Source organism: Trypanosoma conorhini (genome assembly GCF_003719485.1).
Source record: "Trypanosoma conorhini strain 025E chromosome Unknown Tco_14.4_contig_00106, whole genome shotgun sequence".
NCBI classification, from domain to species: domain Eukaryota; phylum Euglenozoa; class Kinetoplastea; order Trypanosomatida; family Trypanosomatidae; genus Trypanosoma; species Trypanosoma conorhini.
This window is the reverse complement of record NW_021704190.1, coordinates 11,465-22,339: the sequence shown is the minus strand read 5'-3', so window position 1 is coordinate 22,339 and position 10,875 is coordinate 11,465. Positions and strand designations below refer to the sequence as shown.

Here is a 10,875-nt window from a genome sequence, read left to right as displayed (position 1 = left end):
GTCTACCTCGCGCTTCAGCGAGCCAATTGACTTGGTCTTTTTATTTACTTGTTTTTTTTTGTTTTGTTTTTTTGCCATGTGGTGCCTCTGCTTCGGTATGTTACATGTTGTTGTAGAGGCTTCTGTAAGGGAGTTGCGAGCAGACGAGGGCTCGCACGTTACTTTATCCACCTGGAATAATTAGATGTTACACTTTTCTTTTGCACTCGCTTCGGTGGACCATTGCGTGGGTCGTGGTCGGGCCTCAGCAGAGCGGTGCATTTGCCGTTTTTCGGTCCCCCCCTCCTCCCCAATTCCCCTTGGGCCCGCCTCGCTGCGGCGTCGTGTGCCGCTGGGAGGAGGAGGGTATGATGAAGAAGAAAACCACTCAGCCGCCAATTCGGAAGTGACAGGAGGGTATAAATTCTATTTTTCATATAAGTGATTCCTCTGTTTGCCTTCAAGCTGCACTGAAAGTGGGTGTGTTGATCAGCCTTTGTGAACTCTTGTTGTCAGTTAACGTATACCATTCTTTATTTTTGTTTTTATTTTTATTTTTCCAATTCCACATCCAATGACACCGCACAATTACCGTTAGATGTTGAAGTTGGCTCCAACTCTGACACCCAAGCACGTCTGAAGAGTGGTCGCGTACTCTGCAGTTTAGATCGAACGTCGGTGGGTGGCGGTGGCGATAGCCTTCCCTAATATTCATAATATTGGCAATGAGCGCTTCAGTCGATGCCAACATGCCTTTCTGGGTAAAACCAGCCACGCATGAAACCGAGACATACAAGTTGTACATAAATCGCATGATTTTTATAGACACAGCAGAGGAAAATAGTCAGTGGCTGACGCGTGTAAAGAGGCAGTGGGGGTCGGATCAGCCCATTGCCATTCGCGTGATGAACGAGTCGGAGCACTTGGGAACCACCAGCCCCCAAATGATTGGGAGTCACACGGGTTGGACGGGTGTTAGCTGGGCAGGTGGCGAGAGCGAGGTGGTCGGCATAGAGGTTCCCAATCATCAAGGGCCAATGATGGTGTTGGAGGTTGTCGGGGGAAAGAACTCGCTCTCAATATACGGGACAGGGCTGATCAACAGCTCTGGAATGGTAACGGAGAAGCGACAGTATGCCAAGTACTGCGTTCATCTCTTTCCTACCCAAACTGCTTTTGATTCGGAAACGGTGTTTGCCATGGTTGAGGCGGAGATACGCAGCAGCGCTTGGGATGGACGCCATGGAGATGAGTTTGCCCCACTGGAGTACAACTTTGGCTCTGTACGGGTATCAACACTAGATTTCTACTTTCCTTCCTTTATGTTGACTGGAACCGGGGAGTATATCGTGTCTAGTGTGATGTGTGCGATGAATATGACGGAAAATGGTGCGTTAGCCATGCAATTAGTTCCCCTCGCGGGCGCGCGGGATTACATTTCGGTGGAGCCTCCCCAAGTAATCACGGTAAAACCGCAACAACGCGTATACTTTACGGCAACCTGGAGCATTGCTGAACGGGCATGCATGAAGGAGCTTCAAATGCAGCTTGCGGTTAATGGTTCACAGCCCCCCTCTGCACCTATTACAATTAGCGTTCATAACTCTCCTCCTCAGCCAAAGACGGCGGACACGCCGTACCTTTACTGGTTAAACACAACATGTGTCACAAACAGACAGTTTTCGATGTCACAGGAGTTTCCGTTGGTGTGCGCACTTCTGCCTGTGTTTCGTTTTGTTTCAAATGGCCGCGCGGCTGGACTGGGGGCAGAGGGAGTTATTGTGGCTCTGGACAAAGACAAGGGGGAAAACGTCTTGGTGCGTGCGGACGGTGTTCCTGTCGTTAGTGCATTGACCGCTGGGTCGGCGACGACGCGGTTTGACTCAAGCTTTGCAGGCGGCTCTTGGGCGCAGGCGAATCACAACGCATGGAGGATGCCGGACGATGTGAGGCGATTTGCACTTGACGGACCCCGCATGAATCTCTCAGAAAAGACGTGTCAGTGTACGATTCATCTTGGAACCATACGCGGCTTCCCCATGGTATATGAGGTCTCGACAGGCATCTCTCCTTCGTTCCAGGTGAGTCTCACGCTGTTGGATCAACAGGGCTGGCAGGTGGTGAAGGGTGAGACGAAGGCAAGCTACCAGAGCGCCAGCGGAAGTCTGCGCTGGGATGATGAGCTTGTTCTAACGAAGTGGCCAGGTGCCACCTCCAAACAATTTGCACGACTGAACCTCACAGAGGTGCGGCCGCGAGACGGTGATGAGACACCAATTGGTGCAGCGTTGGTGTCGCTTTACCGCCTTGACCGCACACGTCTCCAAGTGGGCATCCAGCTGGCCTTTCATGTGTACGAGACGTATTCCTTGTATGATACCTTGCACTCCTCGAGTCTTCTTATGACAGACGCGTTTATTACCTTCTCTGAGCTTCCTGTTTGATTGCGGAAGACGGCGTCAGCAACGGGTATTGGCGTTTTTTTTTAATGCCCAATACGGATGAGGTGAAGTGAAACCGACGATCAAGGGAAACAGGACGAACCAAGATAATCTATTTATATATATATTTATACGACCACAAGTAAGGCTGGTTTCGCTGTGTACATAGGAGGCTATGCACATTCCTCTGCGTCCTTCCTTTTTTTTTTTTGGTGCTGTTGCTGAATTGACTTTTCCTCCTCCGTGTTTTGCATTAGATGTGCACATGAATGCTCGTTCCTGGTGCCAAGTGGGCACGGCATGCGTTTTTATTATTATTGTTATTATTGTTATTTTCTTTCCATTTTTTTTCCTCTGCTTTCGCTTCTGCCTCGCTACTGTGCCAGTCAAAAAGAGGTCCAAAATGGTGAACGCGAACTACATCCGCGCGGGTCGCTTGGTGCGCATCATCCGCGGCCCTCGTCAGGACCGCGTCGGGGTTGTTGTTGACATCATCGACGGCAACCGCGTGCTCGTGGAGAACCCTACCGACGAAAAGATGTGGCGCCATGTTCAGAACCTGAAGAACGTTGAGCCGCTGAAGTTCAGGGTGCCGGTGAACCGCAACTGCAGCACAAAGGCACTGAAGGAGGCACTCGCGGAGAAGAAGACTCTCGAGAAGTACGCTGCCACGAAGGCCGCTGTACGCATTGCGGCAAAGAAGGCGCTTGCGACTTCCACCGACTTTGAGCGCTACCAGTTGCGCGTCGCCAAGCGCTCTCGTGCCTTCTGGACGCGCAAGATCTTTGACGAGAACGACAAGAAGAAGCCCGTCTCTTGGCACAAGGTCGCACTCAAAAAACTGCAGAAGAACGCCAAGAAGGTTGACAGCAAGCCAGCGGCGAAGAAGCGCATTGAGAAGGCCCGCGCTGCTCGCAAGGCCAAGGCAGCCAAGGAGTAAGCAAACAAGACGGCTGGCCTGCGGTACCACTCTTTGACATGCATGCTGAGTTTGAGTTCTTTTTTTTTTCTTTTTGTTTCATACTTCTTCCGTCCGTTTCCCTTCTCCCCTTCTTTCTATGCTTTACTGCCTTCTGCTGGCATGCATCTCTTTGAGCAACTCTTTACCCCTCCCCCCTCCCTTCTCCCTTCTCCTTGTCTCTATTTCTGTTTCTTTGATTTATTAACAGGCTGAAACTTCCGTTGAACCCACCGGATTGCTTTTGAGGGTCTCATCATCTTGCTACCCACCTGGACCTGCATGCTGCTAATTGGCCTCACAGGTGGTATTGCGTGTGGGAAGTCCACGGTAGTGGCGATGCTGGAGAAGCAGCATCAGCTTCCAGTGATTGACGCGGATCGCGTAGTACGGGACCTGCAGCGCCCTTTCATGCCGTGTACACGCAAGATCGCGAGACGGTGGCCGGAGTGTGTAGACCCTCAAACAGGTGAGCTTGACCGGGCCGCTTTGGGGGGCATCATCTTTCGTGATCCGCAGGCTCGCCGCGAACTGGAACGCATCATGCATTTTCCCATTTTTTCTGCCATAATGGCGTCAGTGCTGCGGCTTTGGTGGCAGAGCACGAAACAACGTTTGAGGGGCGAGGGGCCACTTCTCGTGGTACTGGATGTACCACTCCTATTTGAGACTAAAGTATACAGCTGGTTTATCGACGCTGCGGTGGTTGTGGGAAGTACGGAGGAGCTGCAAGTTGCCCGCCTCACGAAGCGCAACGGGCTCACGCGAAAGGAGGTGTTGCAGCGCATAGGAGCTCAGATGCCGGTAGAGGAAAAATGCAGACGTGCTGACTACGTCATCTGCAACACCGGCACCCTGTCGGAACTCGCGTGTTCCGTCAACGACTGCGTAGACTGGATGCGGCGACAGTCTGGCTGCAGGATGAATATCATTGTGCTTTCTACTCTCGTGTGCGTCGCTGCGTGTCTCGCGTCTGCGGGGCGTCTGCTTCGTCGTCTGCTTTGCTAATAGTGGAGGAGTGGGGACGGACACCTCCGATAAAGCAAATCAAAACCATTGATGAAATCTATGCCTTGAAGAGTGACTTTTTTTTTTGGTTGGTTGTTTCCTCAGTGTTCTTGCTTCATTGACCGGCGTTTTTCTGCCATTACTCTGTTCCTTTTTTCTTTGCTTGTTTGTTTTTATTTTTGTTTTTTGTTCTTTTCCTTCACTTTCCGCTTTTTTTTTTTTGGAGGTTATTATTGCCGTTCGTGCCAAGAGAAAGGACCTTGTTTGACCCCTCACTTTCTTCACCCCGCTCTGGCCTGCACTGCCGCGACGACGCGAGCAGCAAGAATGACTGAGTGGCCCGTCAGCCGTGTGCGTCGGGAGTTTTTGAACTTCTTCGAGCGGCGCGGCCACACGTTCGTGCCCTCCAGCCCTGTGGTTCCCCAGAATGATCCCACGCTGCTCTTCATCAACGCCGGCATGAATCAATTCAAAAACATCTTTCTCGGCACGGCAGATCCCAACACCGAATTTGGCCGCCTTACCCGTGCGGCAAACTCACAGCTTTGCATTCGCGCCGGTGGAAAACATAATGATCTCGAAGACGTTGGCCGTGACACTTACCACCACACCTTTTTTGAGATGCTGGGCTCTTGGTCTTTTGGGGACTACTTTAAACGTGAGGCCATTCGCTGGGCATGGGAACTGTTGACGGAGGTGTACAAGCTTCCAAAGGACCGTCTCTACGTGACATATTTTGAGGGGGACCCCGCAAGCGGCATAGCAGCCGATGAAGAGGCGAAGCAAGTCTGGTTGGAGTTTCTGCCTCCGGAGCAGGTCCTCCCTGGGAATGCCAAGGATAACTTTTGGGAAATGGGGGACACGGGACCCTGCGGGCCCTGCTCGGAGGTGCACTTTGATCGCATAGGCGGTCGCAATGCGGCGGCGTTGGTGAATAAGGACGATCCGATGGTGATTGAGGTTTGGAACCTGGTTTTCATGCAATTTGAACGTAATGAGGGCGGGGTGCTGACGCCTTTGCCGAGGATGCATGTGGATACTGGCATGGGTCTTGAGCGACTGACGTCCATTATGCAGGGCGTGCACTCGAACTACGACACGGACGCATGGATGCCCCTCTTTGAGGCCATTCAGATGGTAACGGGGTATGAAAAGTCATATGCCGAAATAAGTGAGGACACCGGCTCGGATGCAACCGTAGCATACCGTGTGATAGCTGATCACATCCGTTGCCTCAGTGTTTCACTGGCGGATGGCGCCCTGCCAGACTCTGTTGGCCGTGGTTTCGTGTTGCGCCGCATCATCCGCCGCGCCGTCCGCTACGGCACGCAGTTTCTTGGGGCAAAGGTCGGTTTTTTTAGCCAACTTGTGGATGCCGTTGTGACATCGCTGGGACCTTTTTTCACCCACCTGCAGGACCCACGCACGGTGCAGCGCATCAAAACAGTGCTTGCCGACGAGGAGGTGTCCTTCGCCAAGACGTGGGAGATGGGGCTTAAGCACTTCAACAAGGCCGTTGTGGACGCCGTGGACGACACCATCAGCGGTGAGAACGCCTTTATTCTGCACGATCGCTACGGATTCCCTATTGATTTGACCTGTCTGCTGGCGGAGAAGGCGAAGCTTTCTGTGGACATGAATGGCTTCCACGCGGCCATGAAGACAAATCAGCTAAGTGCGGGTCGTGTTGCTGCCGCAAAGACGTTTTTTGATGCGCATCAACTGGATGAGCTCCGAAAGAAGGGGATTGCCCCGACGGAGGATGCCGCCAAGTATACTTGGGAGAATCACACCGCAGAGATAAAGGCTATTTTTAACAAAAAAAAGGGTCAGTTTGTGGAAATGCTGATGCCTGGCGATGAGGGTGAGGAGGACATTGGCCTCATTCTAGACGTCACAAACTTTTACGCGGAGTCTGGTGGTCAAATATATGACACTGGCCGCATCGTTGCCGCTGCGGATGCCGTGTTTGAGGTAAAGAAGGTTTACCACCTTGGTGGCTACGTGGTGCATGTGGGACGCATGCTGAAGTTAAACTCCGCTCCTGTGCCAATTCCTGTAACGGCCTCTGTGGAGCTGCAGGTGGACTATACACGGAGGATTGCTGTCGCTGCGAATCACTCCGCGACACACGTCCTGAACTGGTGCCTGCGGCGCGTGCTGGAGGAGGAAGCCCCTGAAAATTACATGGAGGTTCAACAGAAGGGGTCCCTTGTTACCGATGAAATGCTGCGCTTCGATTTCAGCTACAATAGCAAGGTCAGCCAAGAAGACCTCGTCAAGGTTGAGCGGGTCCTTAATGAGAAAATCCAACAGGGGCTGGTGGTGTACCGCAAGGAAGTTGCACTTGAGGCCGCCAAACGCATTGAGGGACTGCGACAGATGTTTGGCGAGAAGTACCCCGACCCTGTCAGTGTCATCTCTGTTGGCGTCCCTGTCGAGGAACTCCTTGCAAAGCCCGAGAGTAAGGAGTGGCGTGGATACGCGGTGGAATTTTGTGGTGGCACGCACCTGTCAAATCTAAAAGAGGCAGATATCGCTGTAATTCTCTCAGAGGAAGCACTTATGAAAGGGGTTCGACGGATTGTTGTGGCGACCCGCGACGCCGCACGCAAGGCCCTTGCACAGGGGGAACTGCTGGAGAAGGAGTACCGCGACATCATCGCCGGTGGGACGACAGATTCAACCGCCAAGAGTCTCTCAGTGCTGAACAAGAAGGTGGGCGACAGTCAGATCCCGCTCACGATGAAAAACGCCTTGCGAGAGGAGATCGACGGAAGCATAAAGCTTGTCCTCGCCAATGTGAAGGCAATGGCAGCACAGTTGAAGGAGAAAGCCACCGCCGCAGGACGAGCGGCGGCGGATGCATACGACGCGGAGGCCAACCCATTTTTTGTGCAACGACTGACCGACTTTGGGGCCGAGCGTGACGCACTGCAGGCCTACGCTGATGGGTTCACAGGAGCCGTGCAGGGCGCCGTTGGCCTCTTCCTCTTCGGCGCCGATGCGAACAAGGCACTCGCGCTAGTAACGCTCCCAGCGGCGTTCACAGCGAAGAAGCTGAGCGCTGTCGACTGGGCGAAGGCGGCCGTCGGGAAAGGCGGAGGCAAACCGCACGCCGCACAGTCGGGCCTACCCACCGCTGGCGTTGATGCGGCGATGGCTAAGGCAATTGCAGAGGCGGCAAAGATGAAGGCTGCGCTTTGAGTTACTTGTGATCGCCTTTGGGCATAATGAAAACTGCGAGGAAAGAAGAAGAAAAAAAAAGTGGGGGAGGGGCAGCAGGGAGGTGCGCCCCCCACCTCGTTGAACGGGATGAGAGTAAGCGTGACTTTACCAGGCGGTGAATCATTTCAAAAAGAAAAAAAATACGAAGCACGCAATGCAAGCGAAAAATAAGGGAAAAGAGCATAAAGCACAATCGAAATCTGTCGAAGTCTTTTTTTTTCTTTTAGACATCATCATCTGTTGGGTGACAGTGGGCGCGGGCGAGAGCCTGCCCACGAGTTTGATGGCCCATAAACACAGCAGCGGAACAAAAAAAGAGCAATAACTTATTCAACTATATATGCTTGTTTCTCTGTGGAAGCTTAAGCAAAAGAAAAGGGCGTGGCGTACTGCCTTTTTGCGGTTTCCTCCGGCGGCGGATCCATGTGCTTCCCTCCCTTCCTCCTCCTCTTTTTCTCCCCCTTTATTTTTTCTTATTCCCGTTCTTTTCTCCTGAGTGGTGAGTGGCAGAGGAAACAGGGCGAGATAAGGCAAGCGCGGGGTATTCGTAGGCGCCAAGTCAACCCTCTTTATCCTTTCTCTGTGTATCCCTTTCCCACGAAGAACGTCATGCTCACAGGTGGGGCGAGGCAGGGAACATCCCCGGCACCGGTGGAGAAGAAGGAAACGGACGCGGTTGAGCGTGACGAGAACGATATTGGCCTGCATCCAGCTCCTATCGCACTGGTGCTGCGGCACCAGTGTGCAGCTGAGGCCCTGAGTGCCGTGAAGGAAGAGGAGATCGTGGGCCGCCTGAACCTTCTGCACTCCTGTCACAACGCCTTCCTGGCCATTGTGCGCCAGTCACTTTATACGCTGCATCTTGATTCGGTTGCCCTTTCCAGGGCGCAGGCGCAGCAGCAACTTCGCCCAGGATTAGGGCGCACACCAGTTAAACGGAACTCCGACAGGAGGGCCGGTGACCGCGCAAGGAGTAGAACAGGCCGAAGGCATGCGGCAGAGTCGTCGGGTCTTGATGTGGAACGGGAATACAATGAAGAGCCTTCAACGGGATTTCAGCACCGTTTGCGTGTGAACAACTTTCGGCGAATGAATGAAGAGCTAATTAAGAGGCAGCGGCAAGTGGAGGCTTTTGCGGCGCATGAGATGCGACGGAGGGAAGCCGCACGAAGGCTTGAAGAGTTTCTTCATGCGAGAAGCATCGGTGGTGACTGCAAGCCCTCCATAACGCCCAATACCACAGTTCGGGAGATGCGGGAACGACAGCGAGCAGCACGGTCGAAGGCACAACAATATACTGCTCGAGCACGGCAGTCAAGGCTGCAAGAATTACAGAAAAGGCGGTATCGCCAGTTGGCGGCGGAAGGTGAGAGGTTGCAACTTCTCTTGAAGGAACGCCGCATTCGCTTTGAAAGGGAGATGAAGAACCTGGAAGAGGCTGCGGAGTGCATACATGAGATGTACCACACCGGATGTCTTGGGGACCATGCTTCTATGGCGTCTCTGGCGCCTTCTCTACAAACACTCTTTCCGGCGGCATCGTCTCAGGCGTCCATGCCGCGTTGCAACACGCGAGCGAAGCAGCCCATAACTGAGGCGGATTACGGGCGTTTGTGTGGCTTGAGGGAGGCCGCGATGCGGTCTGTGGTTGCTGGTTCGCTGGCACCGCCACCCGCCGCCCCTGTACCAGAGAAGGATATTACACGGAAGTATCAGCAGCCACCTAGTCATCCAATACTCTGGCACTGAAGTCGCTTCTTGAGCAAAGTGTGTGTTTTTTTTGTTAATTCTCTCTGCATATATGCATATATATATGTTGTCTTTCTCCTTATCGATGTCCTTTTTTTTTTAATGGTTGTCTGTTTATTTCCTTCTCCTGTGCTACATTTGCGTACGTTATCACTGACGGGGCTGGTGCCTCGATGCCGGGTTGTAATGATTGCTCCACGAGGGGAGGCTCGAGCGGCGCTGGAAGGAATGTGGCGTCATTATTGTTTTTTTTTTAACGCATTCAGTTTATTATTATTATTATTATTTTCTTCTGTTTTTGTGCGTGCGCTGTTGTTCAGTCGGTAAATAGCTACCTTCTCTGGGCCGTTGCCCCGCGCGTGCTTCCTCCATCAGTGGGAATAGAGAGGCGCTGCATGGAGCCTGCATCGCAGAAGGAGTGCGATTGCACGGCCAATTCCGCCAATTGGCACCCGAACTCTATTGATGACTCTTTCTGGGGAAGCAGTCACTGGCTGGGACGCCAGCCCACAAGCAGCATTCACCCATTTCACCGCAACAGCCCTTTGACATGCCACCGCACAAATGTGCATGATAATAATGATAACAGGGCAACCCAAGGCCTCCTGGCGCCTTCACCGATCCGTCCTAGGAAGTGTGCGGCGTCGACGCGTTTTTACTTCCTGTCGTCTCCGTCATCGCCAGTTAAGTTCACGGGCACTGTAATCGGGAACGAAACCGTCGCGATCCATCCTTTCAGGTGCGAGAATGTGGCTGCAGGCACGGTTGCGGCGTCGCGGGTTTCCTGGTCCACCGAATTGCCGAAATTGGTGTCCGCTTCTCAACGTGTCGCCAGATGCAAGCGAATCACTTCAGTCGATGAAGACGGTCTGGTGATTGCGCGGCGCACCACCGGTGCACAGGGGGAAGGCTGCATCGTGGACAATGAAAGTATGAATGAGTTCTTCAGTGGGAGTTGGGACCTCTGGAGGGGCGGCGGGGGCGGCAACCAGCGTTATTTGAGCAAACTGGGCCGTTGCCCTAGCGATGAATCTGTGATTGATTTTAACGTGGCAATGACATTTCAGCGCAGTGGTGCCCGTAGGTGCCGACACACTGGGCCCGGCTTCGACGCCGTACCGCCGCATGCATGTCTTGCTGATTTGGAACCATAGACCTCTCCGCTTACATTTAGCTGAGCGGATGGGGCGAATGTGTGAGTATACTCTTGATTGTTGAATAGGAACCCATCTTCTTTGGGCGGACAATATTGTGGAGGCTGCCGTGATGCACGATACCAATGTAGACATCCACGCATGAATTCACAAATAATGCCTTGGTGTTCCCCTCTTATCCCCCGTCTCTCGAAATTATTTATTCGTTTTCCTACACTTTTTTACATTTGGTTTACAATGCGTCTCTTTTTTTCTGTATATGCGTGGGTGCTCTCTCTTCATTCGCGGCCCACAGTGAGTTCTGTGTTGTGTATTCCCCCTCTTGGCTCCGCCCGTCGGCTTGTGTGTGTGTGTGGTG

At 52.9% G+C, this 10,875-nt stretch overlaps 6 protein-coding genes across 6 annotated transcripts, besides 5 other annotated features; all 6 read left to right on the top strand.

The window, feature by feature from the left end:
• Window positions 1–37: 37 nt before the first annotated feature.
• Window positions 38–73: a sequence feature (A-rich).
• Window positions 74–508: 435 nt separating this feature from the next.
• Window positions 509–538: a sequence feature (A-rich).
• Window positions 539–704: 166 nt separating this feature from the next.
• Tco025E_02630 (uncharacterized protein) lies at window positions 705–2,423 on the top strand (the record flags this gene model as incomplete). The annotated part of the gene is made up of 1 exon (XM_029369555.1): window positions 705–2,423. The coding sequence occupies one exon, from the start codon at window positions 705–707 to the stop codon at window positions 2,421–2,423; it is 1,719 nt and encodes a 572-aa protein (XP_029230383.1).
• A 302-nt stretch (window positions 2,424–2,725) lies between these two features.
• Window positions 2,726–2,754: a microsatellite.
• A 69-nt stretch (window positions 2,755–2,823) lies between these two features.
• Tco025E_02629 (40S ribosomal protein L14) lies at window positions 2,824–3,360 on the top strand (the record flags this gene model as incomplete). The annotated part of the gene is made up of 1 exon (XM_029369554.1): window positions 2,824–3,360. One exon carries the CDS (start codon window positions 2,824–2,826, stop codon window positions 3,358–3,360), a length of 537 nt encoding a protein of 178 aa, XP_029230382.1.
• A 300-nt stretch (window positions 3,361–3,660) lies between these two features.
• Window positions 3,661–4,386, top strand: Tco025E_02628 (dephospho-CoA kinase; the record flags this gene model as incomplete). The annotated part of the gene is made up of 1 exon (XM_029369553.1): window positions 3,661–4,386. The coding sequence occupies one exon, from the start codon at window positions 3,661–3,663 to the stop codon at window positions 4,384–4,386; it is 726 nt and encodes a 241-aa protein (XP_029230381.1).
• Window positions 4,387–4,537: 151 nt separating this feature from the next.
• Window positions 4,538–4,608: a sequence feature (A-rich).
• Window positions 4,609–4,713: 105 nt separating this feature from the next.
• On the top strand, window positions 4,714–7,593 carry Tco025E_02627 (alanine--tRNA ligase; the record flags this gene model as incomplete). The annotated part of the gene is made up of 1 exon (XM_029369552.1): window positions 4,714–7,593. The coding sequence occupies one exon, from the start codon at window positions 4,714–4,716 to the stop codon at window positions 7,591–7,593; it is 2,880 nt and encodes a 959-aa protein (XP_029230380.1).
• Window positions 7,594–8,223: 630 nt separating this feature from the next.
• Tco025E_02626 (uncharacterized protein) lies at window positions 8,224–9,363 on the top strand (the record flags this gene model as incomplete). Its single annotated transcript, XM_029369551.1, has 1 exon — window positions 8,224–9,363. One exon carries the CDS (start codon window positions 8,224–8,226, stop codon window positions 9,361–9,363), a length of 1,140 nt encoding a protein of 379 aa, XP_029230379.1.
• Window positions 9,364–9,630: 267 nt separating this feature from the next.
• Window positions 9,631–9,650: a microsatellite.
• A 108-nt stretch (window positions 9,651–9,758) lies between these two features.
• On the top strand, window positions 9,759–10,517 carry Tco025E_02625 (uncharacterized protein; the record flags this gene model as incomplete). The annotated part of the gene is made up of 1 exon (XM_029369550.1): window positions 9,759–10,517. One exon carries the CDS (start codon window positions 9,759–9,761, stop codon window positions 10,515–10,517), a length of 759 nt encoding a protein of 252 aa, XP_029230378.1.
• Between the last annotated feature and the right edge of the window lie 358 nt (window positions 10,518–10,875).